Genomic DNA, 20,585 nt, shown 5'->3' with positions numbered 1-20,585 from the left:
GAAATACCTGTGGGCAATGGCTCCTAGCTTTTACTATATCCTAGATTGTTCCTGCATATTATTTTAATTAGTGCTGATGTGGATCAAAATCATACAGAGTTCAACAAATGTGGTCATTCAGAAYTAGGCATTCTGCCTGGCATGGATTTAAATTACTATCTTAGATATAGTACAGGTAAAAAAATATGTCTAAGTTTGAACTTTTAAAAAAATACTTTTAATGGCATTTACATATTTAATTTTTTTTTCATTTGTTTTGGCATTTTTAGGAAGTAATTGAATGTTAGGATATCAAGGGGTTTTTTGGTATTTTTTTTTGTTTTGTTTTTTTTGGTATTTTTTTTTTGAGGATGTATAGGGAGAAGCACTTGGAGATGAGAAACACAGAATCATAAAATCATTAAAGTTGGAAAAGACTTCCAGGGTCACTGAGTCCAACCTTTGACCACACACCAYCATGCCAACTAAACCATAGCACTAAATGCTGTGTCCTGTGGTTTATTGAATACTTCCAGGGACGTTGAGTCCACCAGGTTAAGAACCTGGTGAAGAATGTTATCAAGGTGCATCTTCAAGTCTGAAGAAAAAATCCACAGCACTGTACCAATAAAAATAACATAACAGTATTTGGCTTTTTGGACAAGGGAATTTGGTTATTATCAAATATGCATAACTAACCTTTTGCAACTGGAAAACTTAGCTATTTCTGATGAGGATAATTCTTGTCAGTGAGCATTTGCACACTCATTTAAGGGTAGTGCACACATGCCTAGCACAAATGGGCTCTAACCGCTATAGTTAGTTAATAAAATAGTTCAAACGAACTACTCAAACGGTCCAGAAATTTTTCTTAAACTTCCAACATTRTTTTCCACCAGGTGTCACTGTAACATCCCATAAACCGCGACTTTCAAAGCAAAAAAAGCAYTGAAATATCTCCTTTCTTGTTTACCTTCCTTTGAACACTTTGGGAGAACAAATACTAAYGGTCACTTGAGTCTTTGGATTTTTCACCGAATTTCAGGAATTCTACAAGAAGAGAGTACTTATGGGTTTTAGAAGTCAAACTTTAAAAGCAAAATCTGTAAATGACAGAGCATTAAGTGTAATTTTAAAGCACATCCTTTCCATAACACTGCATCCTGACACAGAACTAGGGATCCAGATTTTGTGAGATATCATTAATAAATCTTGTCCTTTATATTATAGATTTCATATAGAGYATAATTTCCTTTATCCCAAAGACCAGCGCAAGGAAAGTGTGCTTGCACACCTGCACATCTGCAAGGGAGAAGACTGTGAATGAAGCAAAAAATTGAGAAAACTTGATCACAATTCCTTCCCTGAACAGCAGCATATATCAGTGCTCTGCACAAGCTATGGATTCATATTTCAAGCCCTTTTTGAGCCTCATTTAAAAGAAATAGAATTATGTACAGACAAATGATCAGCCCTGAGTGCAATGAATAAGGGTTATCATACCTTGAGGAGAAATATGTACATTATTACTGCCAGTAAAGCAAGTAACAACCATCTTCATCATACCTGAAATTACCATGGTCCACGAAGACAAACCTTTCCTGTATGCAGACATGCACATGATTCTGCACATGTATACATGAATGGTATAATAAAAGCAGGCCAAGGACTGAAGACACGGAGCTTTAGTGCTTTGCTGCACTTCCAGCAGAGGACTAAAATTGTTGGGTCACGATGGGTTGGCAGCCTCCTCCACCATCCACCCCAGTGCACAGACACAGGCTGTTGCATATACAGCCAGAAACATCAGCTGGGAAATATCTTCCAGGCTGCCAAAAGGTTACAGCCCAGCACATTAACATAAACTGATGGCAACTTCAGCTTKTTTTAATAGYACAGGACAAAAGCTCTTGAATTGTCAGCTCGCAGATGACCCAGACCTGGAGCCAGGCCATCACCCCTGCCCTCATGGCAGCAACTTCCACCTCAAAGATAGGCCAAGCAACTTAAGGTAATATCCACTCCAGAAATCTAATTTTAATCTGCTCCCACGTTTGAGTCAGGCACTAAAATCTCGTCAAATGAAACAACTCTCTATGTGCTGCCACTCACACACATCTGTGCAGTTCACAAAACAGCAGCACACAGCAGCAGTTGGCAGGACAACAAAAACTGAACACAGGATGGCTGAGGAGGCAGGCAGGGGRACCCCCAAAGCCCATGGATGTTTGTGTCTAATCTGGGTTGTTTATGTCCAATTACATAGCACTAAAAATTCCTTGAAGATTGACCACCGTTCATGAGTCCTATCTTGGTGGGAAGGAAAGTTGGGAGAGGTGAGAAAGGAGAGACTGTCAATCTCTCAGCCAGCCTGCAGGGCAGAGCAATGAAAAAGAAAATCTCAGCTTTCACTTATCAGTTTCTGCCTCCTTTGTCTTGGGGAGGTCATCTTGAAAAGATAYGCTGATGTGAAGCACTCACTAGTGATGATGGATTTTCACTCTWTTCCAAAGATCATAGATTATTCTCATTTTCCCTCCAGCAACGGGCCCCCATTAGATTTTGAATTTCTCAGTAAAAGAAGTGAACAAGGACCCTTAGGGCGAAAAGCTTTCCTCCACTGCCCTGGCCTCCCTSCTTGCCCTTTTATTTGTGAGTGCAACTGCTAAGACAGCTGTTTGTCTGGCAATAGCGGCCAGTCGGTCAGGGAGCGCTGTGCACAAACACAGGGAAGGCCATACAAGAGAAACCCCCTGGAGTCTGGCTCAAGATTTATATCTATCTCTGCAGATTAGAGAAGTGGGGCTGGGGAGGGGGGGAGAAACAGACTGTTAAACTGGATCAAATTGGAAAGACAGTCATGCATGAGATACTTAGCTGAACCAGTCAGGAGACAGGGATTTGCTTCTATTGATCTGCAGTAATGATGACTGGAGAAATGTCTCATTAAACGATGTACAATGATGGATTTCAGACCAGGCACRTTTGAGCTGTGGAGATTAACAATAGGAAGAGATGTAAAAGCTGGACCAGGATAGAAAACATAAGGAATGCTAAAGGGTAACCTGGATCTATAAATATATTGCTAAAAGATCCAAATCTAAAAGAAAAATAATATATTAGGGCTTATTAAACTATGTTTGTGTAATTATCACACACAACATTAGGAGAGACAGTGAGCACAAACTAACAATAAAAACCATCCTGTTAAGCAGATAAAGCTTGCACTGCTTGTTGTATTTCTTTAAAGAGGATAAGTTGGCAAGGTGTTTGCAAAGCTTTTTAGCGATTTGTTCAACTGTGGTATTTGTTGGATATCTCCTATTTTTATTAATTAAATGTGCTGTCTGGAATTTTAGGGAAACTTAATTTCAACATACACAAGTAGCAGGCAGTGCAGCAGTGTAAGTGTAAAATGGCCCAATGCAGGATGTCTGAAGAGGAATGTACGGAAAAGATGTGCCTGTTAAAGAGAAACAAGGAAAGACAATTGCACACTACAGAGGGGGTGACTTATTGCTCTGAGCATGTAGATCAGTCTGTAAGAAGATATAAAATKAAGATTAGCAGAAAAAGACAAACGGTGCAGAAGCAGTAGAGCAGATTACACAATCTTTGTAGAGATCTTCAGAACAGTCAGATGTTCAGTTTGCATAAACATCTCCCGTGGAAGCCTCTAACACCTCCTGGTTTCCATGGCATTCCMAAATACCTGAACATTTCATCTCCCAGTAGTTCCATAAAAAGAAATTGCTTATCCAGCAATCCAGAAGAGAACCCATCTGCATAGAGTTTCTTACAGATTAAGAAGCAACTCCCACTGTGGAGACAGGAACCAACAGGGGCTGGATTTGGCCATTTCAGCCACCAGCCTGGGAAGTGTGTTGCTGGGCTGCTGTCTGGATGTACTGCTCACTGACCTTTTGGTAGGTGTCTAGAGTTCCAGCCCTTCTCCCCCAAAAATTCCAATCTTCCTCTCCTTGACTGAGGAGTACCCCCTGGTACAGGCACTGACACCGGTCCACAGGAACAAAAAAATTTTTTTCTCCACACAAGCAAGGGCAAATCTCCTCCTAGGAGGGTTAAAAAAATTAAAGATGTTCTCTAAAACACAGGCATGTTGCAAAGAGTTGGAGATACATCTGATCCCTTCTTTTCTGAGGGATTTTATGAGGGAAATAATCCCTGGRAAGACCTTATTAGCTGGAATCTGCCATCAAGAGAAATCCTGGGGATGGTAACACAGCACATCATTTCCACCCACAATAACAGGTAAAAAGGTAAATGCTGTGGGCAAGACAACATTSTGTCTTGACTCACTGACACGTACCAACACCACAGGCAGCCCAGTCAGMTTCAGGTTACATCCTCCAAGGGTTTCAAACCCCTCTGGAATACCAACAGCCACTATGAGTTAWGACAAGTCTGTCCCTCGACCCTCTGGGTGCAGAGGAAGGGGTGRGCATGGCTGCACAGCTCCCAAAATCAGATCAACCTGATGAGGGGCAGCTCCTGCTGAGCTGCTCAACCTCCTGTTCCAAACCTTCCTGTTCTGGGGAACTTGGGGCTTGGTTCCATTCCCTAAACACGGGGCACTGGTGCCACCCTCTCTGTTTCAGGATGCCCCAGATGTTCACCCCGGGCTGGAAGTGTTCAGGCACCATAGGAGGCACCCAGGGCAGTGCTCTTTCCACCCCCAGCCAGGAGCAGGGCAGCCAGGGCCACCATCAGGCACCTTCCTGGGRACAAAAACAAGCTAAGGCCAGGCTGGGAGGTGGGACCATGGCTGGACAGGGCTCAGAGCTGCAGAGTGGCCCTGCTGTGGCATCACTGGGACAGGGGCTGATGGCTGATGGGGCTGGCACAGGTCCCTGGGTGGATGGGGAGCCCTGTGGGGCTGGGCAGAGAGAGCCGATTCCAAGGGATTCCCTGCCCTTCTGAGCCAGTAGCTGAGAGCCAGAGGATCATCCAAGCATCTCAGAAGGCCACTGAACTGAGTCTGCCAACTCCACTGACKGCAGCAGCAGTCACTTGAATTTAGATGTATTGATTTTAAATTAATTGCAATGCTTTTAAACAGCCTAATCTGCCCACAGCCATATGTGCTGACCCTCGAGCTGGCACAGACGTTCTGTCACACTCTCAGCAAGGTGGCGGTTTGAGTGTTAAACCAGCTTTTTATTTTCTTTTGCTGAGGAAATTTCCTTCCAGCTGAGGGGGGTTTCCTTTGAGATGTCAGGGAGATGGCAGAGCAAGGAGAGGAYGGGCACACAGAGCTACACCTGCCCACCAAGAGGAGTTTTCACCTGTGAAGGACATCAGCTCTGACATTCCTCGTCACATTCCCAGACCTCAGTTCTCCTGCCCTGCCCGAGCAGTGTGGTCCCTGCCCCCTGCAGCAGCTCTGGTGCTGTTTTGATCCTCTGCTGAGCCAGTTCAGGTCCCCAGCACAGCGGAAAGCCATTCACCCTGTTGTCAAATAAAATGTTCTGCTAGCTCAGCAAATTGAATTAGCTCAACACAACATCAGGTGAGCTCCAGGAAGAGGGGAAGTAAGGCAAAGAAAGGAGCCCTTTGACCCAGCTGGTTTGAGCCTCCACTCTAACAGCTGCTATTGTTAACTAAATTTAGGTCTGATGCATCATTGTCCCTTAATAGCGAGAAGCCTGGGGAGGGGGTCTGCTGCTCATGACGTGTTTGAATGTGATCTTGCACAACAGAGCAGTGACCTCTCTCTGCCTTATGATAACACAAATGGCAAGAGGTGCCCTTTAATTGTGAGTGCATCTGGACTCCTAAAAGATTTGCGGAACAATGACATGCTTAAGCTGTAATGACAAACACCACCTCAATGCAAAGCAGGCTAASACAGGAGAAACATTAAACAAGAGATGTCATGCAGGTTCATGTGTTTATGCTCCCAAGATTAAAGATACAAAAGRGTTTATGAAAAGTACATTATTTTTCCAGTATTACATACACGCACAAACACATGCACACATATGCCTTTTCTAAGGCTCAGTGGAGCTCAAAGAAGAAAGGGATTTGCTAAAAAGATAAAATCTCTATATAAAAATGGATATAAGATATAAGATAATTAATTATTTTGAAACAATAACTAAAATACTTATTTCTGAAAAGATTCTTCTGGCTTGGTTGGGGGTTTTTGTTTGGTTGGGTTTTTTAATTTATTTTCCAGCCTTGTTTGGGATTTCTACTTAATTATAAACCAGAGAAAACTATTCTGTGAAAAAAGGTTAATGTTCCCTTTTGCATTAATCCACAGCAGCAACTGCAGCAAAGACCATATCCTTGCATCTCCCTGGGCATTTGTGTTCTCAGTCCAGTGTACTGGTGGATACCTACCTATCCTAACAGCAATTTAAGTGGAGGTTGAACAGCTGAGGTGAGGACACATGCTCTCTTCCATCGCTCTGCAACCTGCAGAAGTTGGGCAGAGTGGAGAGCTGTGGWTAYAGCAATATCTTGAAATATTACRGCRTCAGAGTCACRAAAGCRTGGACCCAAAGGAGCTSCTGTCAACACAGTCTCACYCACTAACTTCAAGGTACTTTAGATTAAACCYAAGAACTAGTCTGAAGAATGAGACTCTGCCCAAGTAGGACTACTAAGCAATAATGTTTCCTTTAGTGGAGTTTCCAAATGCACAAGGAGTGCCCAGGCACATGCACTTCAATGTCTGAATGCCAATTAAAATAGTTTACTGCTTTTTCATAAAAGTTTTTCATATAAATACAATACATATGAGAAATTGTTTATTAAGTGTATTTTTCTGAGACTAGTAAAACAAAGCAGCTATAAATATTTCCTTTAYGTAGCAACAAGTTAGCCTTCACTTGGTAGAATAGCTGACTGTAAATGTTATCATTATTTTCTGACWGTGGTATCTCTGTCATGCTAGTTTTGTTTCCTGTGTTCCAGTGTTTGCTRTTTTATTGCATTAATGTAATTCCACAGATGAAAGCAACAACAAAAAAAAAAATTCCTGGGGCAGTAACATAGAATAAGGAATATAAAGGGAAAATACTGGGTTTAAGATGAAAGGAAGTAAGTGAAGGTTCCTGGTCCACCAAATCCAAGCTGCAACCAGCTGAARCCAACATTAAATTACCTACATGCGCTCCAAAATGGTTTGCAACTCAGAGGAGGCTGAAGAGCAGCCAGGTTTCTTGTTCCTGCTCTTTTAGAGGACAGGATTTGCTTCTCTAGATCCCTGGTAATAAGAACATATTGATGGGAGTGTGGGAGAGGAATCAGAYAATGCTGTGAGAATGAATCAAATTCCATTTGATCACTCTCTTTTCAAAGTAAAAGCTACAAARTCAGCTAGAAAACAATTCCACATGCTAACGTGAATCTTGATGATTGATTAATATATCATGCTCATCTTTATTGAAACAGTAAGTCAAAAACCTATAAATGCCTAGATGGTACAGTATTCAAATGTAGACAGAAGAAGTCTGAGCCTCAAAGATTATGGTAACCCCTGAAGAGGTGCTGAGCCCTCRTCATTCCCACATGAGCAGGATGAAGAAATCAGAAACTGCAGAGACTCAAGCCTCCTTTCAAGAAAAGAGGTAACTGCAGAACTAGAGCAGGTAATTATTGCCTGGGTTAGCTTTGCCCTGGCTGGAGCAGCTGATAACAGAATCTTAGCTGTGGCTGACCTCACCAACACCGTGCTCACCATTTGCCATTCTGGGTGTGCATCCTGCATCCCTTTTGTGCCAAACCAAGCCAAACCATCCCAAGGCATCTGTGAAGCTCCCTGTTTCTCTGGGCACATGAGGAGCTGTGGCTGGATGGTGGGGATTGTCACAGGTATTTTGGTCACTAAGAGATGTTCTCTGCCAGGGTTGGTCACGCCAGATGAAGGTTTTCTTATTTACAGATGCTCAGTGCTATTCTTCCATTGGAGAATGAAACCATGAAGAGTTCAAAGTTTTTAAGCTAATGCCGACAAATGTTTAAGAAACAGATAACTCTGAGTATGGGAGCTCAATATGCCCAGGCAGCAGGAGCAAGAAACTAAGGTTAGGCAGCAGAGCTGCCCACACAGTGAACACAGTGAACACCTGGCCCTGGCTGTGACATCTCTCATCTGAGCAGGTGAGCAGCAGGAGGTGAATATCTGGTCTGAATCCACACAGACAATCAGCACAACACTTCCACCCAGCTCCAAAACCATCATCATGCTCAAGGGAAGGAAGGCAAAGAACATCTGACCCTGGTGGACAAATATTTTACTGGATATAGAACAAAAAATTAAAATGCAGGCTGAATTTAAGTGTTAGAGACAGACCTAACTCAGGCTCAGCTGCATATATCACATTTTGGGAAARGCCTTTAGGACCATTTATGAATGCTGGGGCCAAGAACAACTACCAGTATCAYGTCTGACATAACTTAGAATACAGTATCTTTAATGAAAACAAGTAGACAGAAGAACACAGAAGTTCTTGTTTTGAAAAGGAGTATCTGAGAAAAGATACTGTCCATAAAAACCTAACTTTAGGTTTAGATAACAAATCTCAATTATTGATCATTTATTATCTCATGAAGAAGGAAKGTTCAAAACTGATTTGAGTGTTCAGCAACATGCTATATTTAGTTTTTGTTGTGCAGTTATCTTTGACAAGGAACATAAGGCAGTCTCTAAGTTTTTGTAGTTCATAAACAGGCACAATAATACATTAAAATTAATGTAATTAAAGTAATTAAAATATGAGAAAATATTCACTCAAGCCCACTTTTTTAAAAATAAATTTGCAAAAAGGCAATAAGGTTTTTACAAAGATAGATTACATTTGATCAGGCTTTTACATTTAATAAATAGCCTGGCTTCAAAAGCAATTCACAGTGAATCCTTAAACTATATATACAGTTGTAATSTGCAGCTGTGACAGTTATGAATTACAAGAATTTGACCTTGTGATTCATTGGTGTAATGGCCCAATGCTATGTAGAAAAGTTGCAYAAGAAGCTTTTTCTCCACACATAATGATTATTGCAGATTTATGGGCTATGCTTCCACTATGCATAACTGGCTTACTCTGTGCAGGCTTCCACGGGGCCTGAAGAGAGCACAGGGAGGGGCGTAATTGCTAAATTAATAAGCATGATTTTCATCCCTCTCTCTTGAAACAAATGAACTGAAGAGAAAGAAGGCTGTCTCCGGTCTTACTTTTCCAACTCCTGAGACTTTCACCCTGAGTTCGTATCATACCCTGCAAGAAAACAGCAATATGGCATGAGCATTTGAAATTAGGAAGATAAGCTGCATCTGGAGTAAACTGTATTATTTCTTTCAAATCAAGCAGTGACTCAGCTCATTTTTATACTTTCAGCTCTCTTAACCCTTACTTACACAGCCAGGGACATCATGATCAGTAAACCAGCACATAAACTGCCCTCACCAATGTACGTAAGCGCCACACTTTCTATATTAGAAATGGTCAAACCCTGCTTCCTTGCATTCACCTTCAACACCTTTGGGGAAAGAATATAACTAGATCAATTGCTAACTTTATTTAAAAGAGTTTTGATTCAAACATATTTGGTTATTCCTGGAAGTGACCACAGGATTGCTTCATATTTTGCACAAGTAATTTCTTAGCTCCTTCATGCTTGCCACCTCATAAAYGTGAGTAAATGATTAAGACGACTTGTTTCCAATGGAAAAAATGCAGACTGTGCAAATTCAGCTGTGAACTCCCTCTTGAAAATCCCCAACATGCTACAGTTAAAAATTACATGCTACCTATGTATTAATGGGCAAAAATTGACATTTTTTAAAAGTATGAGGACAAATACCTTATAGAAACACAATATCTCTTTAAAACACCTATAAAAACAATGAGAGCTTTGTCACTGACAATGATCAAGGATGCTGCCAACTAGTAAGCTATAAAATAGTAGGCTCTGTTTTGACAAAGAGTGTCAWGAATCTCTAGCTCATAATATTTTTCAAGGCAACCCTAAAACAATATGTTTAAATGAAAAGGAACATTCTGCCCCATATTTCTTGCAGCAGCATAGCATGTTTGGTTGATTATGTTCAAAATCGAGATGATTAGCAACTTTATTTCTTTTTCCTYGAAAGTATGAAAAATTATGACCTAAGACTACCAAGCAGCTGTGAGAAACTGCAAAATATGTGGCAGTGGGACAAATGATTAGTCTTCAACCTGATCTCATAATTACATCATAATAGGTGACATGATTGGATGGGTTACAGCAATTAAAGTGATGAAAAGTGCACATTCATCCCCTATATGACTCTCATTAGAGTTACACCCAACTGCTGTTGTTGTAGTGAATGAGGYTGCCTATCTCTTAGCATCCAATTATCCCATAGGCATTCCCTGCCGGTGCTGGRAAGAGCCCTGCTATCACTCCCACCCAGACAAGGCCTATAGTTCTCTGCTGCTGCTAAAAGACAAAAGTCTTGAAGCCTGCTGCAGGCTTTAGTTTTCTCTCCCAGAATTTATTGCCTGTAATTTCTTCTCCCATGTTCTTAAGGTCTAAGAATATTTATGGTCTCTTCCCCCTGGGGATTTTTGCTACCAGTGTAATTGCACAATGACACTGTGTAGTTCCACCTCATCCATATGGGTGTTGTCAGTGACCTATGTTAGTGCAAGTTAAACTGTTTCTTCTATCAGAAGATTTTTTTGTCTGTCTGATTCTTGCCTTAAAGTTTGCCTTAAAGTACTGAGGAAGCACCAGGTCATGATATCCTCTTAGCTACTTGCTCAGAGCTACTTGAAAAGTGGAAATGTTGTTCTACTCACTCCTTTCCCCCTGGGCATTTTCACTGAGCAAGGAGGGAAGCTGCTAGCATGAACTTGACCAGAACTCAGGCTGGCTCTGAGTAGGAGAGCACAGTCCTAGTCTGCTAGAAACAGGTAAGACCTTTTGGGCAACAATAGTTAGGTGAAAACACAGAGGAGTCCCGGAGCTCAGTCCATCTCCTGCTGGATTAATGCTATGCAGAGCTTAGGGGAGGGGAGGGTGGTGTTACACAGGCTGAAAWGTCTTTGTTGCTCCATGGGCAAGGCCTTAGATTCCAGCAACAAAAAYGACTTAGCACGGTGTCCATTAAATCCTCTACACACACAGAATAATTCATGTGTGTCTCAAGGAACTTGCTGAACTTCCTAAGCCATCACACAGCCTTGTGACAGCACTGACTTGGCTGTTTTCTCGTTATTTTTAACAGAGCAGACTCCTTGCATAGCGTATACAAATTCTGCATCTAGACACACCTCAGGCTTTTACTTTATATGTTTTATTTTCTGAATTTTTGTGTAACCACATATACTTCTGGCAGAACACAGTACCTGAATACACAGAGGTCAGCAACCAGCGCATTTTGCTCTCAGTTTTATCCACTATACCACTTGMTTTTGCCCCAGTGAAAATGCAAAACCTGGCCTATGTATAAAGACTGCTGAAAGGCCTCTCAATCTGCAAGCTATCCTTCTGCTAATGAAGAGATTAACATACCTCTCAATGTCTAGAATTGTTCTTGCTTTTTGTAATTTGTAACCTCAGGTCGTCTCCACCTCATTGTGTTTTCAATTCCTCCCCCTTCTACTGTGCAAAGAAAATGCTTTCCACTTACTAAGAACAGGAGCTCTCCTGTTAGCTGCACAAAAGCAAGACTGCTCCATTAAGATGAAACTTCAACATCTTTGTAAATTATGTTCTGGGTTCTATTTTTTTTTTCCTAGAACCGGTACAGAACAAAGTGCTTTTGAAAGAAACAATGTAAACAGACARTATCAAGCTTGCAAGATAAGCTAAGGTGAACTCTGCAGTGTGTTTTTCTTTCCTCCCCTGCTCCTTGCGCCAGTCAAATTACGGGTCTCACAACACACAAGGAACACAAGGACTCATCAGAATATTTAGGTCTGCTTAGCAGGAGCTCTTTCTCCTTGTGTTATATACAATTATGAAACAGTATATAAAAAGTATAGGTCAAGAAAGGAAATCCATGAAGCTAGAGACTGTACAAGTCTACAAATGAAACCTGGGTATGTCCCCATACAGACCATCCACCTTCAAAAGTGTTTTGAGCTGATTTTGTTCTGAAGTCCTCTCTCGCTGCTTGTTCATCCTGAGGTCAAAGAGCTGTGGAGTTAAAACTCAATTGCTCATTTGCAGGTGGCTGCACAGTAAAGGTAACCATATAATGAATAATAAGACACATTATCTAGTTGTGGGTGACTCAGTTACTACCATTTGCAGCACACACACAGAATAGTCCTAACTCACACCCTTGGAAAATCACCTGTAAGGGAAAGGCACGTGCTCATGCCAGAAAGTTATTATATGTTTGGGTGAATCAGGTCTCTCCCAAATTAAGTCAGTGTTAGTGACCAAAATCGGCTGCATTAAGCTGTCAAAAGTAATTTGCCAGGGAGTTTTTGTGTTGTGAAGCTCCTGTTGTGTGACAACTTATCMGTCAGGCTCAATGTATGCCTGATTTCTGAACAAATCTTTTGCCTTAACACAAAGCACTTGCCTTTAAAATGATATTTATTTAAAAGCTGGTTTTAACTCTTCTCCTTACAAAGGGAAATTGGAAAAGTACACATGAACCAATGTAGCAATGTGACGAGGGTTACACAAGTCCTCCTGCTGAATAACAACTTTGAGAGCTATAAACTACTTCATTCATCTTAATGATTATTTAATCTTGGAAGCTGACAGTAAGTTCTTTGCCTACAGCATACTGAAAACTGACAGGGAGAGGGCATAGTAATGAGAATTTAATAGCAAAATAAATAATACAGAAGCTACTCCACTGATTGCATTATTATTATCCTACTGAAGTCAATAGGAAAGCTGTGCTCCCAACACCTGTGAGAGGAGCAGGGTTTCCCCCTGAGCACTACACATTTGCAACAGGAAACACGTGGCCTTGGATAAGTGACCAGCTCCTGCTGAGCCCAGGCTGGTGAGAAGGTTGAAAAGGCAGCCTGCAAGCCCTTCCCTCCACTAATGGTCTCCTGTATCAGCCATGAATGGAAAACAAATACCACTCCCAGACATTTTACAGCCCCGGTCTCAAGGGCATGACTTATCATTTCACTACAAATCCATGAAAYAAAAATAACTGTGAATGGAATCATCATCTCTGTCCCAGAGGACACTGCYGAGCCTCCAGCTCCCAGGAGATGAAGAAAGCCTCCTTTGACAGTATCTGCCAACCAGCCTTCTCTCTTGTTTTGAGCCTTCTAGAGGTGTGTGACAGGCAAAAGTAGTTTTGGCCTTCCAAGGCTGCTAACTTCAATTACCAGCCACCCAGGTTCTGTGGAGAGTTCAGCACTAGTGACATTATCTGCAAGTTCCATGGCAAAGTGTTTTGCGCATTAAATTGCCCAAGATCACCAAAGCCAGTTTAAAATTGACATTAACCTGCAGGATTGTTCTGTCAATATGTATGATAACCCCTAAGAAATAAAACCAGAACCTGGCATTATTATTAGAGAATATATTTTAGATCTCAGTTGGTGAATACAAACCAGTCGAATTCCCAGTACCAACTCAGGTACTAGTGACTGGTTTTGATTGCCTGTTGAGATTAATGTAAAACAATGCACACTCATATGTTATATTCCTTTTCARTAACTACCACTCGTTCAAAGCTGATTTGTATTTTGCAACATATGTATTGTCCTATTCATTTCTCCCCCTCATGTTTCAATTTATGTTGAGTCTCATTTGTAGGTTTTGAACCAGTATTTGGTGTAGGAAAAACTATTTTCCTCCCCCCACCAATTGTGTGGGGTGTTTAAATCCTGTCTTGAGGCTGTTGCAGAGTTTGACTTTTTGGCCCCTTCCTYTCCATAACTGCCATCACTTGTATGGCTTTGTTCCTGATGCTCTGTGAGACAAGTAGGAAAACATGCCACTTATATTCACATGGACACATTCCTCATTAAAGGACTCTCAGCCTTAAGAGTCTTGAAGAGAGTGATCCATCCCAATCCCCTTCAACCAGAAAGATGTTGGCCTTTGTTGGCAAAATCTGGTGAGGATTAGTCTGACCACCAAACTGCTGCACTAGCGAACACTCAAAGAGCCTTACACCATATCTAACATTTTAGTCTTGATTTCAAACTCTCCTTTGAAAAGAAGGGTAAGACTCAAATACTAACAACGTGTGTTAAATACATGTACCAAGAATATAATGTACTGGGTACAAGGCAAAAAATATGCCTGATCACATATGGTGTCTGAAAAGTTAAAAAACAGACATTAACACTTACAAAACAAGAGCTCAATTAGAATGAAGGTTTACTAAACTCAACTTTTTCTAACATAATATAAAATCTAACCATTTTGTCTCTATCACATACAAGTCAATTCTGTACTTCATTTTAGCATAGCAGCACAGCGTCCCTGACCTGCCAGCAGTGTGAATCCACCTGTCTCACAGCAACCCATCCCTGAAAAGACTGTACAGAGCCAGACAGGCCACCTTCCATGCCCCCAGCACACTTTAAAAAAGCAAACAAACCACTGGGGCCTGCTTAACACGCAGGTCTCCTGCGGCTTCTGGCCCTCTAYCATGAATGTACCATCCTGCCAGTGCCACAGTTCTTCAGAGCTGGACAGTCAAGGTCTCACCCAGACACCGAGATGCCCACAGCATGCTTTAAAAAACTCGTGTTTAATTCAGCCCACAGCTGTAACACACAAAAGCTGGCACAGGTTAACCACGCGGTTTGCAACCCTGCGTGTAGACACCCCCTCGGGAGCGGGTTACAGGACCGAGAAGCCTGATCACGGCCCCAGCCGTGCTGAAGGGGCCGAACGCTCCCGCTCGCCCCGTCCGGCAGCGCTGCCCGCCGGCCCCAYTCGTGTCCGCCCTGCGGTGTCTGTGGCAGCGGGAGCCACGCCGGGGAATTAGCCAGCAAACCGCAAAATAATCCCGTTTCCTCAAAAACATATCTATACACACACGCTGGTGTATATATGTATGTGAGCATGCACGCGTCTTGCCAGCTCCGGGGGCTCGCAGGCGATGTTGGGGGMTGCCAAGGTTTGGGGAAACCCCCCGACCCCGGTGCCGCACCCCGGAGCGGCGGTGGGTGGGAGAGGCAGCACTCGGCGAGGGGAGGGGGCGGCGGGGCCGCGCCGGCCCCTCGGTCCACGGCAGGAGGAGGAGATACCCCGAGCGGCAGCCCAATGGGAATAGTGGCGCTTCCCCTTCTCCCGTTTCCTCTCTCCACCCCCAGCCCCAGGCCGGGGAGGCGGGAGGCGGCAGCGCTGCAGCCCAGCCACCGGCGGGGCACGGGGCCAGAGGCAGCCCCGCACGGCCCCTTCTCCRCCTCCGCAGAAACACCTGCGGGGGGGAAGGATGCCGGGAGGTGGCCGCCCCTCTCCGCGGGAGCGCGGGCTGGCTCCGGAGCCGCCCCGACCACAAGGAGGAGGAGGAAGAGGAGAGGAAGAGAAAGGAGCGGGAGGGAAGTGGGGAAGTTGTGCCTTGGCCGCCCCGCCGAGAGCCGGAGCCATGGGCCCCGCCGGGGGGGCGCGGGCCGCCCCCTCGCTGCTGCTGTCGCTGCTGCTCGGAGCCTCGGCCCCGCTGTGGCTGCGGGCGGAGACGCTGGGTGAGTGCGGGGCCGGGCGGGAGGGTCGGCGGGCACGGCCCCGGGGGCTCCCCGCGCCGGGGCGAGCGGAGGGTGCTGCGGGCTGGCCCCGCCGTCCTCGCCTCGCTGCTCGGCGGGAGCGTAGCCTGAGCTGCTCTCGGGGCTGTATATAGCTGACCTGGTTAATCCTCGCCGGGTTTATCCCTGTGTCTGAGTAGCTGCGAGATTAAAGTGGTAACCAGCCTTACGGTAAATGTATACTACGACTTTCTTGATCTTTGTAAATTAGGAATTTTTTTTTTTTTTATTTTTTTAAGTAAGTCAGATGAGTGGCGAAAAAGTCCCTGGCAAGTTGCACTCAGGAGGCAGGGAGAGGCCACCTGGGCGCCCGGCTGTGGCCGCGCCTCGTCAGCCCCGGCGGGAGCCCCGGGCGCGGCGGGCGGCGCTCGGTCACCGGCAGCACCGCGTCTGCTCCGGCCGGGACCGGGGCCGGGGCCGGCAGCCCTTGTCCCGCAGCTGGGTACAGGCAGCTCTGCTCTCCCTCTGTGACAAAGTGAAATGCCCACACTCGTGCCGGGACAAAGTTTCGCAGGAATCTCAAAGSGATGTTTCGAGTTCTTTTGTGATAGTGCAGTTGCAATTAGGGTGCGCGTACTATTCTCTTTACCCCCTGTTTTTAAGTGTCCTGTGTAAATTACAAGTACAGCTGACATCTCCTACCGCGGAGTTGCAACCTTTTGGCTGTTGCATTGCATGGCCTGATGCATCAGTTTTAGAAGACTTAAGKGGCAGCTACCGATAAAATAGTTAATACTGGAAACTAAGTATCATAATGAGATTGACAATGCATTCAGATAACTTATGAGTCCCGTATTAATGTTCTRACTTGGCTGCAAACTCCAGAACCCGGTGCTGTTCATTAGCATTGTATACAGGCATTGGCAGAAAGTACTTTGGCTGATTGGAACCTGTTGTTCCCATAACCTCCTACTAAAAGAGATTTCTGATCTGCGTCTYCACAAAAGGGAGAAGTTGGTATGAGTCGTGTTGCCACTTGCCAGCTTCATGGTAGCTTTGCTGTTCTGTCCTTAGTGTGCTGGGATTCCAATTTGATACGTTCCAAGAAACACATGTAGCAAAGAAAAAMTATTCCCTCAGTCCCTTCTTTTCATCAGTGTTTTGAGAGTTCTTTTTGTTTTCTCCTTCACCTATCCTTGTCCCTCACGCAATGACATCAGGGAGAAGAAAGTCATTTGTGGAGCAAATGAGTAATAGTAAATCTGCTGGGATTTCAGGGGGTTTTGGTGCATACAGTAGTAACTATGAGTATCCCTTCTTGCCCATATTCCCAAGTTATTCGGTAGAAGCCCTTCTCTTGCATTTGTGTTAAAAAAGTTTCTGCCATCAAATCAAGAGAATGGAAACACAAGTAATATTTTACCTGGTTCTCTTTGGACCAAACTCAGATTTACAAGATAATCTGTCCGGTGTCTAGAAAGCAGAAAAGATGTTGATTTCCACCCTCCCCCCCTTTCATTTCTCCATGGGGGAAGTTCCTCTTTGTTTGTTTATTACTATTATCCTATAAATTAAGGGCTAAGTGTTCTAAAGTCACACCAGTGGAGAAAGGAGATAAAGATAAGTGGATACAAACTTCCTGTTACACAAGCTTCTTGACTTGATTTAGGAGTTGTAATGGAGCAGGAGAAGTGCCAGAGTGAATCAGGCTCGAGTTTCAGGTGATTCCGTATCTCGTCACCGCTGGTGTTTCCCACCAGCTGGTTCAAAGAAAGCGCGCTAGTTTAAGTGTACTGATTTTAAAATAAAGATTTTAAAAAGTGAAGCATTACATGTTTCTGGCTCATTATGCACAGCTTACAGCCTTCACTTTCCTCTGAACTTTTTCTTGAGAGGTGCTACAGAACAAGAATGAAGTGGCTGTTACAGCTTCTGTTCTTTTGCTTCAGTTTCAYATTAAGGAAAGACTTTTTTTTCACTGTGGCTTGGTTATTTCATGGCTCATTTCTGAGCGTGGTTGTGTAGAGTCCGGGTGTCAGCTCTCTATCTGTTCTTGAAAATGTGTTAAATATGCGTGTTGTCTTAGGGATCTATGAGCATGGGGTTTTGCTGTCCGTAAAATAACGATAAGAAAGGCTGAGCGTTAAGGGAAATKATTTTAATTAAAAAATATTTATAGGCTTAGTAGGTCTCACCTGGGAACAAATACTACATCTATGACTGTCCATGAGTAATATAGCTTTGGGATTAATAATAAAAGGTGGTTCTTTTCTCTTTWTATTCTGCTATACACTGACCTTCTCTTGGGGTTTCAGTTGCCAGTTCTTTGCTGACAACTACAAAATATACCTTGTTCCCTGCTTGCCATCCTCACACAGCCATCCCGTATTCTGGTATCTCTTCTATAAATCTCCTCCAGTAGTTAAAACCCAAGGCACAATTGAGGCAAACCGGAACATGTTATCTTTGCATTTTACCATTCCCTGTTTCTTCTTCTGGTGTTGATCAAGACCTTGAACCACCTAATTYTGGACAGCAGAAATCAGAGTTTTTCAGAGTTTTGACTTTTCTATCACATTTCTGGCCAGTAGGACTTAAAAATGATGGGAGGGTTGTTTGTTTGTAGGAAGGCATAAGAGGAATGTGGGATTTTAATCTATTAAGTACAAGATTTAAGCCAYTGCTCTTGCTGTACGTCATTTATTTTCACTTCAAATAAAGCACAGCTATGAAACTAGTTCATGTGGGATTTGTAGATCAGCATCCAGGAGTGAGCTCTGCTTGCCATATTCCTGGATTTGCTGACAGTTGCACCCAATGCCCAGTTGGAAGGATCGATGGGGAATAGGCTTTTAAATGTTTTGAGGAAAGGCTGTTATTTAATGTGACAACAGTGTATCCAGTAATTATAAGAGATTATGCCTGTTCTCAGGGGCTTGCACAAAACCCTTGCTGAAGAATACTGGTGTGATCGTGCTAATCCATTTTGTATGCCCATTTCCAGCAGTTTGAAATGCAGATTGAGACGACTCTTTCTTGTACCCACCCTCCTGCCCCCCTTCAGTTTCTGAATATAAGCGATTGGTAAATTTTCAGTTTGTTTGCGTTTTGTCCTTATGTCTRTTTCCTTCCTTGGCTCCCTCTCTCTTGCCTTGGGAATGCTGACTAGAATTGCTAAAGAGGGAGGCAACAGTTTTCCAGTTGCAGTTCATAAGCAATGTGCGTACCCACCACAAGAAAACTGCAATGTTTTCAGTCACACAGACTTTGCTATAAATAGCTCTAAGCTCTTTGTATGTGCTTCTCTTTAGGTTATCAGGGGATGTATTTCAAACAAAATCAAAGACAGGGAGGCCRGCAGGGGTCTCGCTGACAATGCAGGGAGAAAAAGATGCTTTGGGAAAGTTGTTACCGGCATGGCTGCTGAATCACACTTCATGAMAATTATTTGTTGATTTGCATATGCACAAATATTTCCATTTATATTTGTCAAAACTGTGTCACCTTTAGTCCACCTGAGTTATGTGGGTAGCACGGTAATAATTAGTTTGAAAAAACGCCAACTTTGCGGGCGGTCGCGCTGCTGTATAGAGATGCCTGAGGTACCTTTTCAAAAGTGTCTTGTGCACCAGGACTAGTGTAGTTTTGGAAGCCCATCTGAGCTAACACACCATGCCAAGAAGTGTGGTCCTGTGTGGTGGCAGGCACTGAAGTCCTCAGCATAGACATCGCTGTAGTTTGGGGCTGGCTCTATCGGATCAGATGCTCTCCTGTGGCATGTACTCATCAACATATGGGTTTGCACCATCTGCTAAGAATAAAACAAGCCAGACAAAATCAAAATAAAATCCTTCTGAGTGGATTCGGTGGAATGGTGTTGGATCCCAAGTAACTGCAATAAAAAATATTAATAGCAATGCATAAGAATGAGCACAGAACTTCCCCGAAAGGTTTAACTAGTGTTACAACTGGGAGTGGGAAACTTCAAACTGGGACAAGCTAATAGTGATGTTTAAATAAAAAGGGTAGTGGTTTGACTAGTTTTGAGAGTATACAGATACCTTCATTCTTGCTTTCAAAAGAAATTACAAACTACCTAATTAAACTGATTTTTGTCTGTAAAAATTGTATGAGTGCTAAAGCCACATTTTTGAGGTTGGCTGTGTGCTTGTACATAGAGAGGCTGCCAGTAGTTTTGGTTAGGATTGTTGATCCTGTATAATTAAGCCTGGGAGCTGAGTGTTTTGAGGAGAGGAAGCATTTTGGTCTTTCATTGCCTCTCTCCATCTCTTCTTTTGACAGAGTCAGGACTTGCCTCTCAGGAGTTTCCTTCCAAGACATGAAGGCTTAGTTTGGTGGTACTTTCTCATCCTCTTTGAGTAAGATTTACTGTCCCAGTCATTATTTCCATTCCCCTGATGGGACAGAGTTGCTGTCTGGTGGCAGCTCCATTCTGCTCCCCCACACAGGCAGAGAGAAGGATGAGTGCACCCAAGCTGTGCAGTATTTGCCCATCTCCAAAAAGCTGGGTGTTTTCAAAGGTATTTTCAAGCACCATGAYGAGGGATGGAAGAATAAATGGGAAAAGCAGAGCAGGGCAAGGCTAGAAACCCAGTATCCAGGCCTCTTACAAGACCAGGGTGCTCATTTTTATATTTARCATCACATGTTTTGGCCCAAGTCACTTCTGTAAGTACATTAGTGTTCATCAGGCATTTAATTAAGCTCTAAAGCATTGTTTCTTCCCTCAGTTGCTGCAGAAACCTTGTACCCATCACACTTTTTTTTCCATGATGTTCAAGTTTCTGGTGTTTCCACCACAAATAGTTCAACAATATTGGATTTCAGTCTGGTGCTTTGACATTAAAGTTGAAGTCATGTTGATGTCATCTTCCAGATGTTCATGTCTACTGAATAAAAATTTTGTTTGTTTGTTTTATTTCAAATTACAAAAACACATGGGGA

The 20,585-nt window shown here is 43.3% G+C and overlaps 1 protein-coding gene across 1 annotated transcript in view; it reads left to right on the top strand.

The window, feature by feature from the left end:
• Nucleotides 1-15,283: 15,283 nt before the first annotated feature.
• Nucleotides 15,284-20,585, top strand: part of DCBLD1 (discoidin, CUB and LCCL domain containing 1) — a 45,351-nt gene continuing 40,049 nt past the window's right edge. The window contains exon 1 of the mRNA XM_057368987.1: nucleotides 15,284-15,623. Coding sequence (XP_057224970.1) covers nucleotides 15,374-15,623 — 250 coding nt within the window. The 5' untranslated portion in view covers nucleotides 15,284-15,373. The remainder of the gene's footprint in view (nucleotides 15,624-20,585) is intronic.

The sequence above is a fragment of the Malurus melanocephalus genome, unplaced genomic scaffold, assembly GCF_030028575.1.
Source record: "Malurus melanocephalus ecotype Western Australia unplaced genomic scaffold, MMel_1.1 scaffold_100, whole genome shotgun sequence".
Lineage (NCBI taxonomy): Eukaryota > Metazoa > Chordata > Aves > Passeriformes > Maluridae > Malurus > Malurus melanocephalus.
The sequence above is the reverse complement of the archived record's forward strand: the minus strand, read 5'-3'. Positions and strand labels throughout refer to the sequence as shown.